This window comes from Phalacrocorax carbo, chromosome 9 (genome assembly GCF_963921805.1).
Source record: "Phalacrocorax carbo chromosome 9, bPhaCar2.1, whole genome shotgun sequence".
NCBI classification, from domain to species: Eukaryota; Metazoa; Chordata; class Aves; order Suliformes; family Phalacrocoracidae; genus Phalacrocorax; species Phalacrocorax carbo.
Window position 1 is genome coordinate 31,944,807 of NC_087521.1, and position 26,331 is coordinate 31,971,137.

At 40.2% G+C, this 26,331-nt stretch overlaps 1 protein-coding gene across 7 annotated transcripts in view; it reads right to left on the minus strand.

Moving 5' to 3' along the window:
• The window catches only part of MNAT1 (MNAT1 component of CDK activating kinase), a 125,653-nt gene that overhangs the window by 43,975 nt on the left and 55,347 nt on the right, over positions 1–26,331 (minus strand). For all 7 annotated transcript variants that reach the window (XM_064460987.1, XM_064460989.1, XM_064460991.1 and 4 more), the window contains one exon: positions 23,951–24,076. In XM_064460987.1, the coding sequence (XP_064317057.1) occupies positions 23,951–24,076 (126 nt within the window). The remainder of the gene's footprint in view (positions 1–23,950; positions 24,077–26,331) is intronic.

Here is a 26,331-nt window from a genome sequence, read left to right on the forward strand (position 1 = left end):
CAGACAAAGCATGTTTCTGTACTAGAAGTGGCTGGGCTGGATGATGCAGCCAATCTTTTTGCTTTTTTAATTTCTCTCTGCTTAGGAACTCACTCAGGTCTGCTATCACCACACTACCAGAACACAGCACACATCAGATAACACAAATAACAATATCTATGTGCTAAGTTCATTAAATCAATTTGCAGCAATGTTATTTTTATTTAACTCTTTTCAGCATCGGGTCGCCCTCCTCAGTGCAGCAGCCTGGCGTAAGGAGTGCACGACTGGTCGGAAAGAAACCGAGCACTGTGGGATGCCAGGGCATGACGCTGCTAAAACACATCCCGAGCGTCACTTCGACTGTATGCGGCATGATGGAAAGGTTAACAAAGACCCTTTTTGATACACCATCATCCGAGTGTGTAATTATCCAAATGCTTTCAAGTAAACGTTAAAACAAAACTATAAATTCTTCGAATTTTTCTGTATAAGCAGTCTTAGGAAACTGGTTTACTGTTAAGCTCACAACAGAATTCAGGTTCTGGAAAGATTTCATGTTAACAGAATTTCTTACAGAACTATATTAGTGCAAAAATCTTGGGCAATGCGGTCTGAGCCAAAAGCTGGGTTAGGCTGGGGTTTTTTACCCAGTTTCCACCCTCCCAATTCACTATGGACAAATGCAAGTCAGTAATGCTAATATGGCTTTCTGATTCTGATTAACTACTTACTTTGACTACAGTAATACTCAGGAAAAGGAGAATGAAACTGATAGATTTTGAGGGCTCAGTTAATATTATTTTAACCTTCACCCTCCCTGTCTTCCACAGCTTTTTAAAATAAACACAAAGACTGTCAAACTAAAATGCATAATTCCATTCCTTAGCCTAAAATTCCTATGCCAGTGAGGCTTTTCCAAAGACTTAAATATCTGAAACCAACTGCTCTTTCTTCTGCTCTTGAAAACCAACAATAAATCTAATTTCTTTACTCAATTATGAAAAGTGCTATGGGGATATCCCAATAGCAAAACACAAAGAGAATAAATGACCTGACAGAAACCAACAAAATCAACGTAAGTTCTCCTGTTGATCTCAAAACCAGAATCTCACCAGACTTGGCAGGACAGGAGATGTAAGATTGTCACCCCCCATCGGCCCCCCAACTTCCTCTCTGGGGTAGATGATTTCAGATGCCTAGCAACAATCTGGCTAAATTTAGACTTTTTTTTCCCCCTCCACAGTAACTTAATTGATTTTTGAATGCCAAAGCAGATTTAAAAGGTATGCTTTCCTTAGGAATGGCAGAAATAAAGCAAGAGATCGACAGCACCAAAGAAACTGTTAACAAAGACGGTCACCTATATATGATTTGTTACAAACAGGTACCTGGGAAATTAACCATGGAGCAACATGGACTAAATCACACCATCAATTCTACTTGCCTCCAAAATGTTCCCTTACAGCTTTCTGACATAAGTAATTACCTGACCAGACTTATCTTTAAGCTCCTGCCAAAAAGCCCCATTTCTCTAATCTCTCAGAAGAAAGCCCCCGTCCATCTAACATGCCGAAATACAATTCTCCTGGGTCAGTGCCAGTACCAGGATTTAGTGACTGCTCTCTTCACAGAACAGCCTGGCGCCCTTTTTCACATCAATGGATCGCAGCGCCTGTTTGGTACAGTCCTCTCCAGCGCTGGCTGCTGGAGCCCAGTTAGGATTCAGGGGATAGTCTGGATGTTTGCTGCAGCGAGTCACTCGCTTGTTTTCAGCGGAGACTCCAGAGTTCTGGCAGGAACTGCCAAGCTTTCCTCAAAATCTCCGGCGCTGTTCAAAGGACAGCCTGGTACACAAGACAGCATCATTTTTTTGAAACAAAGGATTAAAACATAACAGCATTTTCATGTAACTAATGCGCCCACAGGTCACCCCCCTGGTTTTCCAGGCTCATTTCTCAATCTTGCTCCTAACTCAGTCTCAGTTCCCTGTTTTCCTCAGTTTTGTGCAATCTGCCATGCTGTATGCAGCACTTCAACTGCTTCTGCACGTCTTCTGCTTTTGCTCTGGGTTGCAGGAGCTCTACCCTGCACGCGATGTCTGTTTGGCCACTTTCAGCTAGATTGAAGAGCCATGCCACAAACTGGCTGCTGTGTGGTATTCAGACACTCTGGGAGTCCCAACTGCATTTGCAAACCTCACTATCAGCTCACGCATTGTTTTTCCTACTGTGGTTTTCACAGGGCTTGATGTGGTCCTTCTCAGGGTCCCACCGCAGGTTCCTCCCATTTTTCAGAGACAACATTTCACTACAGGTGACTCAAAGTCAGTGTTCTGGTCAGTTTGTTACGCCAATTCCCAATCTCCTGTGCTAGCAATACAGCATTTAGCAGAATTAAGCAAACTTGTTCCATCTCTACCATCAGACTTCTGGAGCCTTGATCATTTTGATTTGGCTATCAACAAAGCACAAGCTCTGCAGTAGCCACTCTAATTACAGGATTAAAGGTTTTAATATTATATTGTTTTAAATACCCACATTAAGGACCTAATTTTTCAAGGGATGTGAAGTAGAAATTGATTTGACAAATGCCACTTTGTGTATCATGACACATAACATTAAGAGAGGGACAGATATACCAGCAACAATTGTTTGAGTCCGGGTACAGCTGAATCTACTGGTGTTCCTATTTAGCTGCAGTAAAGCTGGGCATTACATTGATATGATCCCTTCGTTATGCAACAAAATTATTTAGGATTTCCTGGAGAACAGTGGAATCTGCAAAAATTAGCTACTTTATGAGCTTCTGTTCTACTAATCAAGTGCCACACATCGCTCTACTGTCTGCTCTTTCCTGGGATCCTCTAAAGCAGCTCCCCCCCATTCCAACAGCCACAGTTATACAGCATTGCTTTTAAAGAATGCAGAGTCTGATGGATGATGTAAAAAGAAAGACTGCTTAAAATAACAAAACCAAACAGAAAGCTGACCTCAGCCTGCAGAAGATGAGAAACTCTGTGTGTGTGTGTGTGTGTGTGTGTGTGAAAATCAGAGACATACTCCCTGTTTTACTGAGCGTTCAGCCTAGATTCAGACGAATGTTGATAAAGATGCAGAACACCACATTCTGCATGGCTTATGTCTGCCTGATAAAGAGAAGAAATAAAGTTGAGATTCCTTGAATTGCTAGATTTTAAGGAGGGACTGCTGAAGGTTAATAACTGTCTGGCAAAAGAAAGCAGGTAAGTTTTTATAGCACCGGGGACAAAAAAAAGGAATAAATTATTAAGAAAAGGACAATAAAGGCAGATGAAAGGAGGAGTATGAATAGAATAGGAAAAACACGAAGAAACATCATCAGAGAGATTTATTAGAAAGCAGCAAAAAGAAGGAAGAACTTTTCAAAAAAGTTAGAAAAACTTAGGTTTAAAGTAGCAAAATGAAGAAAGTGTTATCAGGCATTAGCAGTACATGAGACACCTTCACAATACTTGTGGATTACATTTACATTTGTGGACAAATTTTAAATGAAAACTGAAACCTGTTAGCAATATATTCAGAAATTGCTGCTTTTAACAAAGTGGAAAGTAGTTTATTTCTAGGCTTTTTTCCTCATTTGCACGCAGAGTGTGCAAGTAGACATAAGCCAATTAGGGGAGAGGAAGAGACACACTGCAAACGTAACACACCATTCACGGCACTGTTTTGCAATGCACATTAATTTTGCCAAATTAAACAAAAGCACTCTCTGGGGCAGAAGTAACTGTATTTTTAATCTGCATAAAACATACTGTTTTGTCCTTCCAGAGGAGTTCAGCTTCCTTCCATGCAAGTGTCCACCTATGTTTTAAATGGCTATATCAAAATGATGCTTAACCCACAGACAGATAACAGCTTTCAAAGTAGCGTACAACGGCGCCTGAATTTTAGCAGTATTTTTGAACAGGATTCACAGAACTTCACAGGATCAGAAAGTCTATTTGTAAGCCCTGGCTGATCCTGAGAACACTGCAGAAAGAGACCCTCTGCGTACCCAGGAGCTACCACGGCCTAACTGCATTACTCTGGTTTCGGTGGCTACAGCTTTGTAGCTCCTTGAAGCACAATAACCAGAAACATTTAAGGCATCCTTAATACAAAGAAAAACGAATGGTTCCTGCCATGAAAAAAATCTACACTTAGAGAAAATGGAAGCTGGCAGCAAAACAGCAATACAATCACATGGTAATTTCACTTAGTCCCAGAAAAACGCTATTTATCTATTTATAAAATAAAGAGATGCCTTGCCTGTTTTATCTTGTTCACTGGCTCCTTTGTGAACCCTTCTGCTAAAACACTTGTATTCAAATAAAAAAGGCAAGTGTCGCCACAGATTCCGAAAGAGAAGACTGCTGTGAAAGCATCTGCAGCACAAACACCAGATTTTGAGCAAGTTAGAGGCTGCCTGAGTATTTCCTGCTACAGCCTTTCACTATGACAGTTTTGCCTTAAAAACAACACTACCATTGTAGAAAGGAAGACTACTATATGCTCTGACATAAGTATGGGATGAACCCGCATCAGCAGAATGCCCTGAAATTTAATAATACACAACATAGGGAAAGCTATCGCATCGCATGCCGTAGCTACTTACTACTTCTTGGGAAACACCACAAACAGGCTGTCATCCAAGAAACAGGAACAAATATTTAAAAGATTTGTTAATCAAAGGACTAAACATATAGCAAAGTTTTCATTTCTTTGACTTTCACATATTATTTCCATACAGTAAAATATGTACACTAAGCTCTCCACAGATGATGCAAATGTCTTACCCCGGCTCAGGGCAGCTGCTGTTCTGAGAAACAAACCAAAATGAGCTGATCGTTTGAATTCCCTTAAAACTCATAATATCAGGTCAAATAAAGTGAAGTAGAGCTTACTATACAGTTTAACAAGCCACGCCTAACATCTTTGTGCATTTAAAAACTGTAAGTTAATTAACTTTACCTGTAAGCTGGGGGGGGGGGGGGGGGGAGCATGAGGGAGAAAAAAAAAAATACAAACTCATTTTCTCCTCCACTCTGAAAATAGTTAAATAGTTCAGGGTCCAAATCCCTATACAAGAAGTAATAAAAATAGTTTGGTTTCTGGTAGCAATAACAAAAATGAGGGCAAAATTAATTCTTACACTTTTATGGCAAACAATCTAAAGCAGATGTTTGAGAATAGAAGCGAGATGTCAAAGTAGTTAATAAGAGCTTTTCAAAACCAAACACAAGACAACTTACAGCTTTATGTGCTTATATAGAACTCTAAATCATGTCAGTCAGCTTCTACTCTTAGCCCTTCTCTATTCTATGAAGTGTCACAATTACCAAAAATGTTATATTCAAGTCTAAACCACCACAGATCAGTATCTTCTGAATGAAAGCACATGCAAGTGAGCTTTGCTCATTAGAGATCAGCTGCTTAATCAGGGCCCTTGCGAACAGAAGTACATTTCCATGGTTTGAATATCCAGGATCTCTGGAATAAAGTCCCGGTCTTTTAAGAGACAGAACATATTTTAAAGATATCTAAAAAAAGTTTAGGCTGTATTTACATTTCTGCTTGAATACTGCCATTTTGAGTCAGATCAAACTTCACATTGAAAAGGTCAAAACCAACATAAGCATTCCTTAGAATCAGACTTCAAATAGATATTTGAAGTTATCCACACTTTCTTGTTTGTGAGTTCAAAGAATTGCTGATCACAAAGCAAACTTGAAGATATTAAATCTTCCAAGTACAAATTTCACAAAAGACAATGTGTGCGTGCAGGAGAATTGAGTCCTTCCACGTTTAACAGGGCAAGAAGTTTGTATAAGGTAACCATAAGCACACCCTTTTAAAATGAAACTAGCTTTTATTGTTAACACGAAAGACACTGTTAACTTAAAACACCGTTCACTTAGATGTGCTTTCCAAAAGGCCTTAAGCAGGATTATATTGATTTAAATAAAGTAAATTAGGCAAGTTTTTGCACTCAAGCTTCCCACACAAATAGGGCTTGCCAAACCTTTTGAGTCTAATCAGTGGTACAATCATACAGGTATACAAGAGACTGACTAAGCACGCGCGCACGCACGCACACGCTTCTAAACTCACCAGCAAGAGCTGACTTTTGGCTGACCATGAAGGATCGCCTTCTAAGCCGGTCAGCCCAAGTCTCCATCTACCTGGAAGCCATCCATCCAGCAACACTGGGCTACTGTGCATCTGCATCGCCGTTCCACTTCATTACATGAAACACAAACCCATTGCTACAGGCATTGGGGTAACTGATACCAAATCACTGAAGTCAATGGGAGCAAATCAGAAGCTCTAGGGTACATATGAATAATAATAATACATTTTTTGTGTTTCCTTTCCCAAGTGCAGACAGTTTGAAGGGGTATTCCCCGCCCCCCAGTGCTGGACTATAATCACATTAATTTCATCGTGCCAAGGCAAACTGTTCAAGAAGCTTTCACAGCATGTTTGTCTTAATAATCCAGGGTGCATTTTGGGGGTTTTATCTTAACTGTCCAAGATTTGACAAGAAAAAGAAAATGAAGGTAAGAGGTATAACTCTTTAGGAAAATTATATTTTCAGCAAAAGATGGCCAGGCCATATCTAAAAGCTTTAACAATCAACCAAACACTTTAAATCACCACCGGCCTAAATAGCTTTGTCCTAGCTCTGGACATAAACTTTTATCAACCAGTAATATCCTGAAAATGTGTTTTCTCCCTTGGTTTCACAGTAATCTTGTGTCACAGATAAAACACAACACTACATCAACTCTTCTCCCCCCATCTCCTTTTCTCAGCCATTGCTGTGTCAGCTGAAACATTAATTGCTAGGACCGAGTGTTGACAGCCAGCATGTCTAAGAGACCTACAAGGAAAAAAGCCTGCAGAGCCTAAAAGCAGCTCACCTTTTGAAATCACCTAAGCCTCCGCTACCCCAGCCGCTATGCCGGTCTGCTCTGGGGCATTAGCAAAAGCACGGAGTTGCAGTGACTGCTGCTATCAAGTCAAGGAAATTTAGACTCCGTTTAATCTTTCGTATCTTAGATTTAGACCAATAATAAAAGGCAACCCCTCAAGTGCTACCAAGAGCGCTCTGTAATGCATACAAGTAAGTTGAGTCACAGCAAACCAGCGGCCCAGGCAGGATAATGCCTTGCTGAATGGACCTACATTGTTTATGTCAAGGGCTACAGTTTGTGTTTAATTATTCATAATGCTTTGTAATGTACTTGGATGTGTACACTGTACATACGCACAGATTTCATTTTTTAAAAAATAACCAAGTCTCAGTAATTAGAGAGCTGATTGCTGTGCTCAAATACTGTGTTTTTAAATGAGATGCTTTTTGCACCCATGGGTTTTTCTGTTATATATGTATACACACAGATACACACAAATAATCAAAGGCACAAATTGTTAAACAGTTTTTAACAAATACTGTCATTGAACATTTTGCAAAACCGTGTAATGTCCCAATCACATGCAGGTTTATACACAGGATTCATTTAAAGGCATGGCAAGCTAACAAATCTATTTGCTACCAGGAAATTTTATCATGCACTTACTTGGGGCTTAAACACAGATTCAACAACACTGATTCAGCCTAGAAAACTATGAATGATTCAGCTTCAAGCACAGGAAGAGCCTCACAAAGTCAAAGCAGCAGTCGCATACCGATTACTTTGTCTGGATTTGGCCTACAAGTCCAGTCCACCAAAGCCAAGCAAGCCTAAACCTGATTGCATAAACTGAGCCCATCTGCTTCCCTGCAATTACCTATGGCAATAAACACAACTGTCTAGGAAGCAGAGGCTTGCAGAAACAGGCCTCCAAAGAAACAACCAGCACCCTGACGACTCCAGTCTCCGCTCCTCGGCCTTCTGTAGACCATTCCGACAGCTCAGAAGTCACGCAGCTCACAACCAGGTATTAGACACCACCACCTCCTACTGCCTGGTCCACAGATTGATATCAAACACCTCTGCCAGTTTTAGATCAAAAATTTTATATGACTATTTCAGTGATACCATTAACTAGTCCACAAGGGCAGACTTTTGCTCAGTACTCAGGGTACATATAGTAAGATGAATTTTACCAGGCTAGTCAAGTCGCATGGGCCATTTCTGAAGCAAAGATCCACCGGTATTGGTGTGAGTTTGCTTACTGATTTAAACGGATGCTTGACCATGCCCCTCTAACTGAAGAGACTAATACAATAATATTAAGAAAGATTTTAAGTAGTACATAGGACTTCCATGTAATCTCTCAAGAGTAGTTATTTATTACATAAATCATCGTAATTTTATTACTTAGGCCCCAATCCCACAGCCTACACAAATTGAGAAAATAGTCCCATTAGGGACTATGTATAATGAGGTCCATTACTCTTAGCAAATAGATCAAGCATCCTTAGAAAGCCAATTTAATGAGAAAGTTTCCAAATTTCTCTAATCACGTATTTAAAAACCTTAAAAAGAAGACAGTAAGCAGTTATAAAGCATACAAACACACATACTCAGTAATTCCTATAATTTTAAAAAGTAGACTACATTCTACAAAATGGCTTACTGCAATAGCCATTGAGTTAATCATATTTACTCCAGTGTCTTTTTCAAATAATCCCTATCTCAGCATTCAACAGTACACTTCATATTTGTCTTCCTAGTTAAAAAAATTGCAAAATGCTCTGGAGACAAACCACAATCCTCTCTAAACTGATGTTCAGGGGCATCACTGTTTATTGATGAGGTGCACCTAATCACATCAAAACAATTAAAGAAAACTTGCTTGCTTTCCAAATGCACATCATATTTCTTTAATCTGTGAATTTACTAAACTGCATAAATGGAAAACGGGTGGTTTGATGCAATCAGCACAGTGCCATTTAAAGCACAGCACATCACAGCGCCCTTAAGTCTTTTTGGAAATACCTCTGCTGCTCAGCAGCACTAGCTTTCCACCAGTTGCTGCTCCACATGCTATTGCCAATCAGTTGCATTTGCTGTAGCGCATTCCAAAGTTTACTAATTAATCTCTACACTAAACCCCACCAATGGCCGGTTGCCATTTGAAATGACCATCATCTTTTATTTAAAGACATAGTGACCCTACGGTCAAACTCAGACTTTATTTGTAAAAAAAAGGTGTGCCAAATTTCAGGTAATTAAATCCACTTCAATATCAATGAGGATGTTTCTTTTTTAAACTGGACAGAGGTAATTGTTAATGGTTTGAGAGCATTTATGTTAGACTAAGTTATTTCAGCGTTAATTCTCAGGAATCGAGGAAACACTTGCATTTTGACCTAGGAGCTACATTCGGCAGAGGGTATGAGATGCAAACTTCTGGAAAAGAGACCATTCATTTCTTGCAAAACAGCATACATGCTTTGAAGTCATGTGTTTTAACAATTCCAGCTTATTGCTACATTTCGTACAAGGTTTTAAATATTGATTTCACCCAGCCCAACCTCTCACACCACTGTTACAGGCTGCTCTCATTCAGCAGTGCATACTGGCTCCGTGACCTTCACAATGACCTCTGCAAAAGCAGTTGTGCATTTTACTGTGGTGTAAATCCTCACAGACAAGTCGAACCTGTTCTTTTTGGCATCCAGCCCTTTAGATGAATACTCTGCAGAGATTTATTATGAAAGGGGAATGAAGGGGCAGTATTGCACAACATTCATCCCTCGCATACGGCTACGTTCCATCTTCTACAACTTCTGAAGGCTTTTAAATAAACAGATCTTCTTAATTACACATATTGTTCTTGCTTCTCACCCATTTTCTGTAATTAAAATTCACTGTTATTTACAAAAAGGTAGACATGCCCAGAAAAAAAGCATGTGTGCTAAGGTGTTTTATGTTATTATTAATAAGTAATATTCATACTTCCTGTTACTATACACGAGGGATTAGTGTTTCCTAGTACGCCATTCACTTACAACACTGAAGTATTATTCCACATTGTAGCAACACACACTGCCCTAAAAGTGTCCATTAATTATTTTGTAATGGCATGAAGTTGCTGCAGGATATTAGACTGCCTCCGTAAGAAATACACTCCTACGGTAAAATGATGAATGGTTAAGTTTGCAGGTTTTTAATTAGATTTCAGACCAGTAAAAAAGTATTTACGACGTTATTTTCTGTAGCCTTAGCTTAATACTTTGTGTGCCCTTATGCAAATAATAAGAAAAAAACCTCACAATTAATTGAATCAAAAAATATCAAAGAATAAAAGAATTGTGAAAGGGGCAGATTTTATAAATTGAATGAATCTGCCAAAGCGGTCAGAGCAGTAACCCTATCACTCACATTATCCACATTCATTCGGGTTTTCTAACTGATCCTTCAGCAAAACGTGCCCTGCTAGGGAGGGTGGGGAAACCAAAACAAAAAACACCCAAAGTTGCATTGATACTCCAGTCCAAAAATCATGTTTCAACTGGCTTTATCTGATAGTCTCTTGGTATTAAACGGAAATGAAGTATTTTGATTGAAGCAGATATTCCTTGATCCAAATCTCTGAATTCCCCTAAAAAGCTCCCTCCCCCCAACGTCAGCTGTCACGGACAATTGACAATGCACACACACATACCTCCGACTGCAAAAATAAAGAACTGCTGTGTGTGTCTCTCCCTGTCACCCACAGGCGATGTCAGGTATGGGTTCTCTCTCCCTTTCCTAAAAGTCTCAGCTGGCCATTCCTTAGCTTTCCTGCTCCTTTTCTGCCAACAAAATCAAAGACGACAAAATGCACAACAGCAAAAATTTCCCCATGCAAAAAACAGATGAAAATACGCTCTCCTCCCACCTTTCTCAGGTCCATGCTACACTTTCACAGCTCGAGAGCTGCAGACACAGGCTTCCCCAAACAGAATACGCAGCAGTGGTTTTTACCGTCTAAATTCACTTCCCACCTGTAAGTCCTCCTCTGCTCCCTCCAGCAGCCCACTTCTCCTTTCTAAGCCTGATACTACCAGTGAGACGGAGCAGAGATGGGCTGAAGACAATAGAAGGTAAACAGGATGGTCACGTAGTGTTGTATTTAACAGCAAAGATAAAGTATCCTAAGTTCCAAAGGGGGTTTCTTCCTACAGAAGAAATTTCACATTTTGAAAAGCTGTGGTTGCTGTGTACTTTGCCTCTTTGTAAATAAAAATAAACTGAATAAAAATAACTAAAAGTGCAGCCACATTTATACTTTCTTCTTCATGACAAACAAAATAGTCAGGGCCCTTTTTTTAAAAGCAATTCCAAAGGTTTTCATTTAGGAGATAACCAGACTTAATGCCAAAGTTATACCTGGAACCTTGGCTACAGCTGAAGTTAGTTTCACAGAGTTCAAAAGCAACCAACAGTTAAATGGGTACAGCACTCTTCACGAATATTTCATGTCACTTTTAAAGTAACAATCTGTTTAATTTTGTATTTCAAATTCACTTAACTAACCAGACACAAAACAGGTTAAATTTAACTTAAGGCAGATGCTGTACACAACACTATCAATGAAACTAAACTGGGTAAAACATTAAGCTTTGGTATAAACTGCACCTTAAGGGCTGGCGGGTTTTTTTTTTACCCGTTATTCCTAACAGATATTAGAAATGCCTGATTGGAGATAAATTCTTGGCCTAATCCAGTCTAGGCTTCAGATCCTACAAAATTTAAAATGGGATTTCAAGCTCAAGGCATCATCCCACAAAGAGGCAGATCAAGGTAAGTGAAAACTGAATGGGTGAGGATGAAGGAATCATGAAGTTCCCATTGCAATCCTCTCTTCATCCTCCCATCAGCTCTCAAACCAAGCCCTCCTGCTCTCCCCTTACAAAGCAAGAAAACCCTAATTGTGTTTTACTGGGAACAACCACAAAGGGGAATCCTTGGTGTGCAGGCATGGCCAGGATGGTGCCAACAGACCTTGAGCACCAGGATCTAGATGTCAAAGATCTGTGCCAAGATCTCTTCCCTCAAGCAAACAACACTGAAGCCCTATAGCTCTATCCATACTAGAGTTTGAGTGTGGCTGATAGAAAATCCAACAACGTAAGTCAACAGGTTATCCTTTTTTCTGAACTTGTAGTCATGATCTGGCTCAAACCCCACTCCAGACCAAAGTGCAGAGAAACGCTGCCACTCCCAGTGTCATTACCATCACGCTCTTACAGAAGCTGCCACCTTTTTAGAAAGGCAGAAAATTCTTCAAATATTTACTAATCAGTTATTCAAACTTTGCTTGTCTGAACTCACAAGCTGGACATCCTTATATATATTTAGACTTATAGGGCTTTTTTTTTTTTAACGCTAGCCATGTGCACATGCCCACAGGTATACCTACACAGGCAGCCCTAAGCTCTGGTGCCAGAGGCTGCCTAATGATGGCAAGGATCAGACGCCTACATCCATCCCTTTTAGATCTGTCAGCACATCTACGCAGCACAGATCAGCAGCTCTTGTTTACTTGAGCACTGCCTCTGACGGTCTTGCAGAGGGATCACATTTCTGTGATTCGCTTTCTATGCTTTGGAGAAGGGAGCAGTGCTGTATTTATTTATGCCTCCCTTTCAAAAGATGAAACAGGAGAATGGACCTCAGACCTAAAAATATGCTGCTTTCCTTATGTGCACAGCCCTCAGTTTTAAATTGTTCCTCCCTCCAACCTACTTACCTTTCTACTGTCTTCCAATTCTACATGCACCACCTTTACACATACCATCTGTCTCATGCAGGATCTACCTCACCGTCCCGGAATAAAACAAGAATCATTACTCTTACACAAACCCATCATTTCATTTTCTACTAATCATTGCACATGTTGCAAGTTCCAGTTTCCTGGCCCCCATCCAGCTAATTTGGATAGATGGTTCCACATGTGCTCTCTGTCCCTCCATTTCCTGCCCATACCACTACACACATTTGTCTAAGTAAGTCACAGCAGATTTCTTAGTAGTCATAATATTCTTATGTATTTTTATATTTTTTTAAAAAGAGATTGCATAAAATACAACCTATTGCCATGCTATTATCTGCTTCGCAAGAGGCAGAGGATTTTACTGCTCTGCCACACATTCTGCTGAACAAACTGCACCTGAGCCTCACATTTCCCAAAAATACAAGTGCTACCTGTGTGGCAACTATGTTCAGGCAAAGTAGAACAATAAACTAAAGCAGTCGATCCTTCACTTTTATATACTCCATTATCCAGGTTTTTCTTCTTTTAAAAAAAAAAAAAAAAAAAGAGGAATAAAGATAAGCCCAAACTTTCAGAGACCAAGGCACTTCTTCGTGAGAATAATTTCTCTTTCATTAGTAGCCAATGCTGTCAATATTCCTTTCCAGTGACACCTTGACTGACACACCAAGTCCAGACTAGGTATATATGGGGAAATTCACCTTTTGATGTCCAACGCCAATTGCCTAAAACAATATTCCTTTCTCCCGCCCTCTGCACCTGAACAAACATTCTTGAGGAAAATTACTTTTGAAGACTCCTTGGTACAGAACATTGTCTCTTTGATCCAAAACATCTTTTGCTGCAGGTACCCTAACACAATACGAGTGCTTCTTGGATGAGTACTGACTACTGAAAACTAAGGCTCCCCAACAGCTCCTTTGAAATAGGTCTTTATTGTTAAATGTATTTTTAAATTTACACATGTGATCTTTTAAAGCTCAAAAATTGACTCCTTCTAAGACCCTGTAGCAAACATTCATTTATCTGCTGCCTTCGCTTCGGTATGAGTTAAGGTGTGGAAAGGCAGTACGTGCACACACACAGCATGGCCTTGATCAACACACTGAAGATTTTTTCCTGGTAGGGAATTAATATATTAGTAAGGCTGGTTTACCAGCTGGTTACAGAGATTAACGCAAAACAGAAGACGCTGTGGGAAGCACAAGTCCTGCACGCACCCCACTGCCTACAGCCAGAACACTTGTTAACAAGTGGGGGGGTTACGTTTGAAACCACACAAGTGTGCACACACCATGCCCTGCTGCCCTCAGAGACCGGACTTCTTACACAGGAACTGATCCAGACAAATGAGCAGCAGAACCCTCAACTCCCCAGATCCTTCTGTCCCAGAACTGTCCTGTCATTCCCGATCCCATGCAGGAGCCTCTTAGCCCTTCTTCCTAGAAATCCCCATCCCACTCATCCCTACCTTTCTGCCAAACTCTGTCCCAGATCCACCCCTCAGAGTGATGGCCCCACATCCCTGCCATATTCTCTTCAAAGCTCCTCACATCCAAGTCCCCACCTCCTCCCTTAGCCACCTCACCTGCTGCCCTATGCCTCCCCATCCCTACAACCCCATGCTCCACCATGGCACCACTGCTGCTGCTGCCAGCACTTGACACCGACTTTCCTGCCACATTTCTTCCAGCGATTACCTCCCACTATGGCCATCCCTCTTGTCCTCCTCTTGGCTCCCCTTGTATGACTTTAAGTCTGACAAGAGTTTCAGAAAAGGCAGATGTAGGCTGTACCAAAATTTGCCTGAAGACGACCCTGAGAACAGGCAAGAAAGAAAATATAGGCATGTGGGAGATCTTTTAACTGTGCTACAAAGAGAATCTACTCCACAACTCTGGCAAATAGACTCTAGCTCATTGAGAAATGGAATAACCAGGAATAAAACTAGACCGTGAGGAGTCTGCACACAGGTCCCTAATAAACAGGTGTCTCAAAACCAAACAGACACAACCCAACTGACTGCTGGCTCAGAGGAATCTGTGGTGCCATTAGCCGAGCTCTGCCACTCCAGGTCACCAGCCCCGCTCCAGAGTCCTCTTCTCAGCTGATGAATATTGTTTCACATTTAGTCTGTAGAGTGGAGACAGTCTATCAACAATTTGCAGAAGAAATCAATGCTTTTATTGTTAAGTAACAATTAAGGCACCTGAACTATTTTTATAATATCTAAATTCTAAAATATTTAGTTCTATGAAATCCTCTTTAAATAGCCATCTTCAAGTACACAAAAAGTTCTTACAAAGAGACAAAGAAACACCCGCTCTTGGCATCTACCTAGATAGAAAATGAACTTGCATCTGGGTCAAGGAAATGCACAGTTATGAAGTTTCCCGTAAAATGTAAAAGCAAGGGCAGCAAGTGCTACCAGAGGCTGCCCAGGAGGCTGCAAAGTCTCCATCTCCAGAGGTCTTTAGGAGTGGGTTAGACAGGTACCTGTCAGGGAGTGGCCCTGACCCTGCCTCACAGCGGGGAGGAGGACCCCATGACCTCTCAAGACCACCACCCAGCACTATGATTATACAATTCCACAAATACCCACTGCAATTTTGGCACCAAAGCTTCTCATTTTATTAATTTTTCTTCCCCGACTTAAAATTCTACCCTTACAGAGGAACTTTGTCCACTCTCTTTTTTTTTTAATCATCTCTATCAAGACACAATGAGACCACTTATACTCACATTTTTAGACAAGCTATTTATTTCTGTTTCACCCCAGCACTATTTTCTGGTATGTTTACTTTTAAACAGTGCATCAAGCAGCACTATTTAACAATTTTTTGCACTAAAAATGTGATTCAATAACTTTGCACTGCTCATTTAGCATAAAGTCTAATATTTAACATTTATGATGTTTGTAACTCTTGGCCAAAGTGTAGCATCAAAAGAGCAAATATGCACTAAACTGTATCTTGCTAAAGAGAACAGCAGCACTGAAAAAAGTTATATTGGAACAATCTATAAACGTGTTTACATTATATGAATGATTTGCTGTTCCTTCACAAGGCATGTAGGAAGTCAGCACTTCTCAAATGTGTAAAGTATTTCCATGTGCTTAAAGCATGATCTTTCCAAAACAAACAATGATTGAGAAATTTTTTATTATTCTTTATTTCCCTGCCAGCTGTTTTTTTGGACTCTCCTCTCAGCCACCTTCTTTCTTTCAGTCAGATCTCTCCTTATTGCTCACAGTAACACCTACTCAAGCAATAGCATATTCAGAGCTATAACACTCAGAAATAAGAAGATCTCAGGCTGATTTAAATGGCATTTTCCTTAGATCACTTTACAACATGTCTTTGTGCTATCACAGCCAGCGGCAGGTCTGGCTGTTGCTTAGGATGGAATTTGGACATCCTGTATCAGGACCTAAAGCCCAGTTCCTGTTGCTCTGTCCCAGTGCCTGCTGCCATATGGGCAGGGGAGCAGGCAGCCTGGCTGAACCCTTCCAGCAGTCCTCTCCCAATGAGGATCATCTTTTCATGGGACCAAAACAACAGGCTGCATGACAAGCGGGTGTACTTCTGAAATTTGATGGTGAAGAGTCAGGCAAGCGAGCTCTTGGGCAACTCCATAAATCAAACAGGAGATTAAAAAACCCAAACAAAAAAAAATCCACCAAACAATTAAAAAAACCAAGAGAACACCAAAAAACCCAAATCCTAAGAACAGTTACATTCCAAAAAGTAGCAGCTAAAGGGTAGATCTGCTCCACTGCTGGCTACAGCCACTTTACTAACAAGTACATTTGTCTTGCTGTTCACTCCTGTACCATTAACAGTGTTGGCACTATTTCATTTACTAAATTCCAGTCATTACAGCTGTGCAAACTTATGGGTCTAATTTGTATTTATCCTAATATGTGTATATAAACATGTGCTGCTTTAACCATGTAAAGGAGCCTTAAAGCAAATGAACAAATATTTATTCTAACAGAGCAGTATATGAGAGCCCAAGCATAAAACAGAATCAGGTCAAGCAGTTCTGATTATGTCTGTCCACCAAACAGTTCAATTTCAACGATGGCATCTTTCCTAAGGCATTCCAAACAGAAATCCAGCAAAGAGATACGGGGAGATGTAAAACTGCATTTTCAAAAGCCAGTCTCCCTTCCCATTATGCAAATGAGGGGAAGATAAGTTACAAATACTGTCATTTACTTTGGTTTTTTTCCCCAAAAAAAAACATTTCTTACCTACATTAGGAAAAAAAACTCATTAAGTCAACATAATGTCCTTAATGTTTATGTGCTTTGATATAATAGTAATTACTTAGTAAGGCCAGAACAGTTAAACATTTTAGACTTCAGTCTGTGGGCTGGAGTGTACAGGAACTATTCTGATCATAGATCACGTAAATAAAGTTTATCTGGCATACACTTCAAAACCAGAGTTCAAAACCTTCAAGCATGGTACTGCATGTATGTGCTTGACTCTTAACAAAACATCTTTATTTAAATAGAGGGCTAGAGATTTAGTGTGACAAGTATATTTACTACTGCTAATCATTCTCCGTCATGCTACTCGGAAGTTGCAGGCATATTGCATATATAATCCTGTAAGATTTCAGTGAGCAGAATGTGGATCGCAGGACTCTAGACAACTGTTGAAATCCAGCACGTTAGCCCTAAAGTGAATTCTATCATTCAGCATTTCTTGTGTCCCTTAGTTCATGCGTCTGAATTCCACATCCATGTATTGTCAAGATGGTGGAGATCCAGCAGCCGCCATTTCTTTCCCTTTTTGCTTTTCAGAAAAAGGTATCCTCAGCAGACATTGTTTTGATGACAAAAACTCAAAGCTAAAGCAAAATGCAATTCTTGCTAGGAAATATATTCTTCCCAGGAATCATGAGAGGGAGCTTAGCAACTGCAGAATCCCACTAGTAGAGTTGGTGTTACAGGGCTATGTGTACCAGCTCTCCCAGCATGCACCCCCCGTGAACCTCTACTCCAGGGAAGCTGCTTGGCCAGCAGTGCTGGTTCTCTGAGCATCTTCATTCGGAGACCTGCTGGAAAGCACTGCGACTCCCCTCTCACCAGCACATTTGGGATTCCTCTGCAATGGGACTCTGCTTCATGGGACTGACAGCCAGCCCGAGCACTGAGCTGGGATACAGCTATCACACAGGCAGGCACCAAGGATGCAAGGGCAATGCAGCAGCCTTGTAGTACAGATTCAGCCAGACTCCTGCTGGAGGTCTCAGTATCGCTCACGGCCACTGAAAAGTTTACCTTTATACTTACGCTCTCTAAAACAAATATACCTATTCCGAGAGGATCTATACACCTAAACACACTACTTCCTCTTGAAAATAAGTGTTGTGATTTTGTTGTGATTCTAAACTATGAAAAGTTGTGAAAAGGGAAATATTCCACCCAGCTGCAAAAAAGAAATGTGTGTAGTATGAGCCACATAAAGATTAAAAACAAAGCACCAGTTAAACTCAGACTGGCATACATGTTAAAAATGTATTCCATCTAAAGTGTTTCAGCCTGAAGATAGACCAGCTGAGATAATAGTGAAGGAAGGAAATAGGCTTGATTTTATTTATTTTTAAAAAACTTTAGGCAAATACTAAAAGCACTTAAAAAAACTCAAACAAACAAACCAGGCGGGGGGCGGCAAAACACACCCAACACCCCCCCCCCCCCACAACACCACACCAAAACCAACAAACCAACCAACCAAACCAGAATTGGCAAAGCAAAGCTGGAAGGCTGAAGCGGTTCCCAGTCACACAGATGGGGTGGCAAAGCACTCTCAGGAGCTGCAGAATAGTTGTACTCTAAATCTTAGTGCGACACGCACTTCACTTACCTCAGAGTACCTGGCATGTGTCTAAGCAACTTTGAAGGAGCACAACTGATTAAAAAGGTATTTTGACAGACTTTGTGTTTGGAACAGGATTTTGGATAATTACCCCACAAGCTATAAAAGAAACAGACTGAAAAACAGAAGCAGCCGCTGCGCAGTTGTTTGCACAGGAAGCAATATCGTAGGAAAAGGCAATAATGAAGAACAGTTAATTTGACCTGAGCTGATGAGGTCAACGTTTTAAAAGAAATAGCTCCACATAACATAAAATATAAACATTATTTCCCATTAGAATAATATTGCAAGTGCAGCGCTGCATGAAACCTATTCCCTAACACTTGTTATGCTCAGCTTACTGGTAACGTGCATTCCTGAGGTGTCCTAGACATCCTGTGTCTGACACAGATCCATGCCTCTGAAATACTGATTTGACTCCTCTCTCCTGCAAGCTCCAGCTGCTTCACACTGCACATTGCTCTCCCCAGCATTCAGCTACCAATGGCCTGAAACTACAAGAACTGGAGTAAAATCCTGGTGATATTCAGACACACAGAAAGTTAAATGTAACATAGCTGCTATGATTCAGACAGGGCAGCAGAAGCTGAAGCAGATATTTTGCTCTTACTTTGCTGCCATTCAGGGGTGCTGCTGACAGGAGACGGAGCCCAGCTCAGCGGAAGAGACAAGAGGTTAGGAATTTAGTAGGGCTGGATCCTATTCCTCCTTCCACCGCTGCCTGGCTGTCTAATCCTGGGCTAGTACATCCCCTCCAGGCATCTGGTTCCCCTCCCTCCCTGACACATCTATTTAAACTGCAAATTCAGGGGGGTAGTGACCATCTTGGTAATGACAAAGCATGTACAACTCTGCACTAATACTTCTATTAATAAATATTCCCACTGCTATTAAGTAATAAAAAAACCATGACAGGAATTGAATGGTCAGTGATGCATTATATTAGTTTTGAGGTATTTGGGCATAAAGTGTAAAACCTATCCCAAGTGGTAGCAGGCCAGAGGACAGCTATGTTCTTTTCCTGCATATTTGGGCAATCCAATTAGAGGTAATTGAGTTTTTAACTACATGAAATTACTTCAAGAATACCATCACTAGAGGCTAAGTCTCCTGGGAGGCTGGGGGAAGGGAGCAAAGAAACATTATAAAACTGGAAGGAACAGAAAAGGGACAGGGCATGCAGCCTGAAGCATGCTGAAGAGAGCACACAGCTGAGCCAAAGGCATTCGTATTTTTTTACAAACATGTAAATAGCTGGGCTGCAGACTCAAAGGTTTGCGTGTTCCCAGTTCAGTGAATTAAAGAGGAGTTAAATACATCCACACTTCTATGCGTTTTTAACCACAATGGTAATGTAAAGCACAAATCTACAAGCACCAAAAGGCTCCTACAGTCCTGTAAACACCAGAGACATAAAAAGAAAACTAAATTACTGCAACTAAATGAATTCCTGCTGCATTTGCAAACTGCCATTCATGTGCAATGCATATGAGCACCTCTCTTACCCGTTAAGATTAGCTTCACGTTAAAGCCACCTCCCAACCAGAAATGGTCACCACATTCACCAAGAAAAAGAACGGTTCTACTGCCAGACCTTAGATTTGTTTTGCACACCCCGATAAGCCCTAGAAATGCTAGAAACGTCATTTATTTCCGACAACCTTTGCTCTTTTTGAGGGCCACTAAAATCTGAAGTACAAGCATTGACAGGAAATAGTATTTTTAGCACTACTGCAACAATTAAGATCGCTACAGTTTCTTTTGTAGCTTTACACTGATTTGAGATTAGATTTAATAAGTGTTAAATATTCAGATCTGCTGAAAGCCTATTTCTTAATACGGTGAGCATGATAAGCAGAAAACTCTGAAGCGCCTTCTCCCCCCACTTAGAGGTAAATCAAAGTGATTAATTAGAAAGGTATGCTTTGTGCACAAAATATATAATGTACTGAACAAGATTTAAAAGTTAATGAGCAGACTGCAAATAAAAAGCAGCTTCCTCTTGAAAAGAGTAAAAAAGAATTGACAGAAGGAAAAGTGAAGGACACCCTGTCCCCATGAGCTAATTGTCTGTCTTGTGCTATAGGGGATGCTCTTGCTTAGCTTACAAGTGAAAGACACTCCCTCCTCCCCCTGCAAGCACAGGAACTCCACAGCACTAATATGACACCTTAAATGAGCCAACTTCCTTGAGCATAGCCCGGGAGACTAGAATGGGCATGCCTCTTAATTCAGAAAAGGAGAAACATGTCCAATTATCAGCCAGGCTGAAGAACATCTCTGACCAAGACCATCCCTGGAAAAACTCCCATGTTCAAGCTGAACAAAAACCTTGGATTGCCACAACTGACATATTTTTATAGCCTTTGTGTAACACAAGCTCTGTATTAGCCAGCATCTCGGCTAGCTCTATCTGGATTCCCTTTTTTTGAAACAAAATTAAGGAAAACACCCACCAGAAAAGGTTGGTGGCCAAACTATTAGGAAAAAATAAAAGCACAGGGGAATAAATCACCATGTGTGTTCTTAAAATATATGCTGCCAAAACTCTAACAGCGAGCACAACTTTTCACAGAAACTATACTTAACTTGCAGAACTGTTGTGCTAAACTGAGCATTGATTAGAATTGTAATTTTTAAGAATTCTCAGTGCTCCCCTAGAGCTGCCCCCACCAACATAAGTAGTGTTAAACCCCACGGCTTAGAGAGGAACAAAGCTAAAGCAACTATAAAGAGTGCGGCCCTTCAAGGGCAGCGCAACAAAAGCTCCAATTTCAAGTGTACACCTATGCCTACTATGGACTGAGAATCTCAGGTTTTTAGAAAAACACTCCCCCTGGAAAATCAGCATGTCATAAGGTGAGCACCCAGGTGGGAATTCCTCTCACACTGTCACAGATCATCAACCACACCAAATCATGTGTAATAAGCAGTATTGCTTTTTACAAAACTAGCTCTGTCCTGAGCCGAGCAATTTGTAGCTGACTACAGTAACTTTCCAAGACACATCTCCATCCTAATCTGAAAGCATCAAGAATTAGGGATTTCACTGCATTCCAGAGTCAGTCTTAACAGTGAGGCCAATTAACCAGTGGAACATTGTGAACTTTAGGTCTTGTTTGTTCCTTCGGTTCTTATTTAGATCCTGTTTGTTTAACTAAGGTTACTGCCTCTTGCTACATTTACTGTTACACTGTTCAGATTTGGCATGTTCTGTGTTAAGGAGGTACTTACTGTAAATTGAGTCATATCTTAACCTTCTAAACTAGTCGCAGAATGCAGTGCAAAGCACATCTTTCTGCCTTTGAATAGACCTTTGTGGATCCTCTTTAAGTCCTTTCTGACTTTCGCACTCAAAACACATTCAGCAGAACTCTTCAGTCCGTGAGTCTTCCCAATACTGCATTCAGAAGTCCCTTCCTATTTATCGCTGTATTAGTCACATACCCAAGGCCCCCACGCACACACGTGCTGTGGCCAAGAGTCAGATTGGTTTAGTTGCTCAGCTAAACTTCCAAATTCTCTTCACAGAGCCTGTTATTTACTCTTTTATTTATAATTTTGCATTTAGCCATATTAAAGCACATTTCATTCAAACAAGGCCAGCTTGTCAAAGTGGCCCTGTAAACTGCCAACTTGCATGTCATCCACAGAAATTCAACATCTGCTCCAAAGACTGAACTGTGTCCTAGCAGAACACCCACAGAAATATTCCCATGCTGTGGTAACCAACAACTACTTTAGAAATTACAAGTTAGCCAGTTAATTCATTTATTGTGCTGAATCTCAACATTGTTGTTATTGTGTAATGTAATTTCTATATAATTCTAAAAACCAATGTCATGTAATAACTAAATCAAGCACCCTATAAAGAAAATACGGAAACATTCGTCTTTCTCAACAAAACCTGTAATTTTATCACTGTAAAATCTGTTTTGCCTGATGTAATCCATTTTCCATAAATGGTAGTCATCAACTTCAAATATTCCTATCCTTAACTTTATTGTTAACTGTACTTATTCCTTTTTTTTGTTGTTTTTTTTTTTAATCCAGGACAAAGGTCAGTCAGAGCGAGGTTTTTGTTTGTCTAGGACTGAACAGATTAAATTAGTCACCTACCCATGCTTTCTGAACACTGATAAAGTAACTGCATTTAATATCCCTTTACAAAGGCATTGTCCTCATCAGATAGCATAAGCTTATCTTCTTCCTTTTCCCAGGAGAAAGGCCAACAGATTTAAGAAATTTGGGCAATACATTTTAACAGCAAGAAAAAGTACAGGTGTTCAGTTAGTTTTTTTTTTTTTAAAAAACAGAACGAACATTTTCTGTCCACTAGTTTTTCCACACAAACAGAAAACGTCTCACAAAGCATACCAATCTCCCCCAGACTCTCAGATTTTAAAAGAAACAGGAAGATGATACAGTTTATAGTACAACAAAACAATCTGCACAGCTTTGCAAAAGCTGACACTACTTTCAGAAAAATAAGCTGCAAATGCTTCAACATGGTGAACTCTTTGGGGGATAATGAACGCAGCACGGATATCCCTGACAAAATAAGTTTATTAATTGATGGGAGACTAGTTTGATGCAAAGGTTTTTGCTCTGCTGACTTCTTGGTTTGCTGAGGGGGGCGTAGAGCACGTTGGTTATTTTCAAGACATCGTTCACCATTATCAGTTCTAAAATACAAATCCTAAAAAAAGTGCAGAGATTTAAACCAAAACAAAACAGGAAGCCAGTTAGGTGCAAAAAAGATCAGTAACTGATGCTCCCCACCCCTGAAAGCCCCCACAGAACTTTACATTTCCACACACAGGCTGATGCATGCTTTTACCATGATAAAGAACAGGAATGCTGACAGATCTACCTAGCAGTAACACATTTGCAAAAATACATGTTGCTTCCTAGAGTCCAATAACAATGAAAATAGCGTCTTTAACCACCCAGCACCATTTTCTAAATTGTCCGTCTCATACTCAGATTATTGCAGTGCTTAAAGTAAATCTGAAGAAAGTGCAGTCTATTCTTAAACTTCAAAAATTTCAACTTCCAGAACTGGTACACAAATGAGACAAAAATAATTCAAAGTACACCGCAACTCGTCAGGGAAAGAGGTATAGCTAGCTTTTTGACAGCCATGCAATGAATGAAAATATTTCATATATTCCAACCAGCAGAATGATGAAATTCTTAAATTAATTCCTAATTAATTATTTAATTGGAAGAGAACAGAATATTTGGTGTAATATGCAACTGAGGCTTAAATAACCTCTAAATCTCATATGAGGAAGCCCTCAGTCTTTTGAAAGGCATTAAAAAAAAGAAACAAGCAAGTCTTACCATTTTGATGCCAGTGGAAAACGTGACTGGTTTGACAGGTTTGGGTTTTTCCAGTTGCATTTCTAGTTGAGTAGATCTGTCCTTATGCTGAGCTAAAAGCAGTGAAGCAGGAAGACTGGAGCTCTCCTGTAAACATATGAGGAACAAATCTGAATGCTAAAACAAACCAAACGTTAATTAACACTGCATATTCTTCAAAACTGCAAGCTGTGTCTGAAAGGCCATCACTAGCAGAGCAGTGTAATGCTAAGTATCCTCTCTCATAGAGACAGTTTAGAGAAAACGATCATTTTTCAGTAATAAGAAAAAGCTGCATCAGCCCCATAAATCAGAATAACCTGCAAACAACCATTTTTATACAATCCACATAAAAGACAATATAACAGGCTCCTTATTCCAACTGGCCACTGCAACTATATTTATTAAAATTTAAAAAAAATTGTAACTAAATCAGAGAAGGAATAATACCAAGTAGTATAACTTGGATCAGATGTTTATCTAAGACGCATTCTTTCTACCAATGAACTCAGACCAGTTTGAAATTGTTTCCCATTAGATTTCACCTGAGGCCGTTTGGAAATGATCCTTGTTCTGCTTTGCACAATGGCACTATTGTAAGTGCAACCAACAGCATATTTATTTTCTCCTTCACCAACTTATTTTTAGGGAAGCCAGCCAATTTTTTTAAAAAAGTATATAAAAAGTAAATAATAGTTAAGCAAATTAACTACTTAAACTCTCAGAACAGAATGATTATTAATATACACATATGTAACTGCATTCTTGAGAGAGTCAGAAAATTATTGGCCAAGTGATTTTCTAATAAACTAATGTGACTATCCACACGCACACCAAAATCCTTGAGACCTCCTAGCTAGAATGACTGTAAATTTGAGAGCAGGGTGGAAGTTCAGACAGTGCTAAAAACAGAAAAATCTCACATGACGAGATCTGGTCCAGAGTCACAAATACAACAACTAAGGCACAGGATCCTATTTACATTTCTGTGATTAACTGGGAGGAAGGGAAGGAAGAGGTTGAAACCCTAAATTGTAACAAGAGACATCTAATTTCTGTACAACTGGGAGAAAATTTGGACCACAAATGCACTAGTTTACACCCTGCATCTTCAAAGTGTTGTACGTGTCTAACCACCATGCAAGCAGCATGTGCTGCTAGCTGTCAGAGTTTAAGGATGGTGGATTCTTTTAATCACCAGATTTAATAAGTTGGGGGAGAAGGGAAGAGTGTGAAGCATTCTCTGGTTTGTTTTATCCTCTCCTATTCCTTAAATGTTCACTGCATTTCTAAGACAATAACTAAAAGAAGCCAATTTTTGTACCAGCTTGTCCAGAGTTCACACAATGACCACTAACCAGATTACACAACTCTAGGAAACCCACACCACGCCGCCACATCCGCGATTGCTTGTCCTTTCTAATACGCACATAGCCCTTCTGGTAACTATTAACACACACAAAAGGTCCAATCCTATAAGCGTTTATCCACACTAGCAATTTTCTGTATGGGAAAAACTGTCTAACAGTATGAACAGAGCTAGTTATATGCAAAAATTTCTGAAAGATTTGTCTCAAACACCTTGAGGTTCTGTAAAAGTGGGGACACTTGATGTCTTTAAGGCACCTTGCCCTTTGCTTGACTCCAAGCTATGCCATGGCCCAGGGAAAACCTGCCTCTTTACCATGTGCCGCAATGACATTTTGCTCGTGCCTGGGAACTACGGGCTCTTGAAGAGGAGAGTGCAAGTCCTGAAACAGAGAAGACAGCTAAGAGCAGATCTATAATCCTCTGTCTACAGGTGAGAGAGTTTATGGTGTAAAGGAAATGCTTTAATATTTTACTCAGCCCTGATTATCCAAGTCTAGAAGGTTAAAAAAAAAAAAAAAACACATACAACTCTTCCAATAATATGTAAAACGCATTTGACACTGAGTCTAAATTACAAGGTGTTGTGCTTTTGAAGTGAGGTTTTATTTTAAAGAGGTCACTTATAATGAAGGCAATACAAAATCTGCCTAATTTAGTACTGGGAGGCAAAATGTAACAGCCTAGGCAAAGCACCTGACTGCTCTTCTAATAGACCCCACAACACCTTGCTTGCCTTTCCAGCAAGTGACCCTGGCCTTCCCCTCCCTGCTCCCAGCAAAGGACAGGTTTGTGGAGCCTTCGACCCAGGACCAGTCCTTTCCACATGACGCACTGAGCTCCTTGGGCTGACCAGGAACCAGAGCCCACTGCACGACATTTTAAATACCAAACTCTTCTGTGCCCTTTTCCCTGCCTGGACTATCTAAACCATAAGAACTCTGAAGATGGAACAGTATTCCTGTACCCTTCTGTGAATAACTGAGACCTTTACT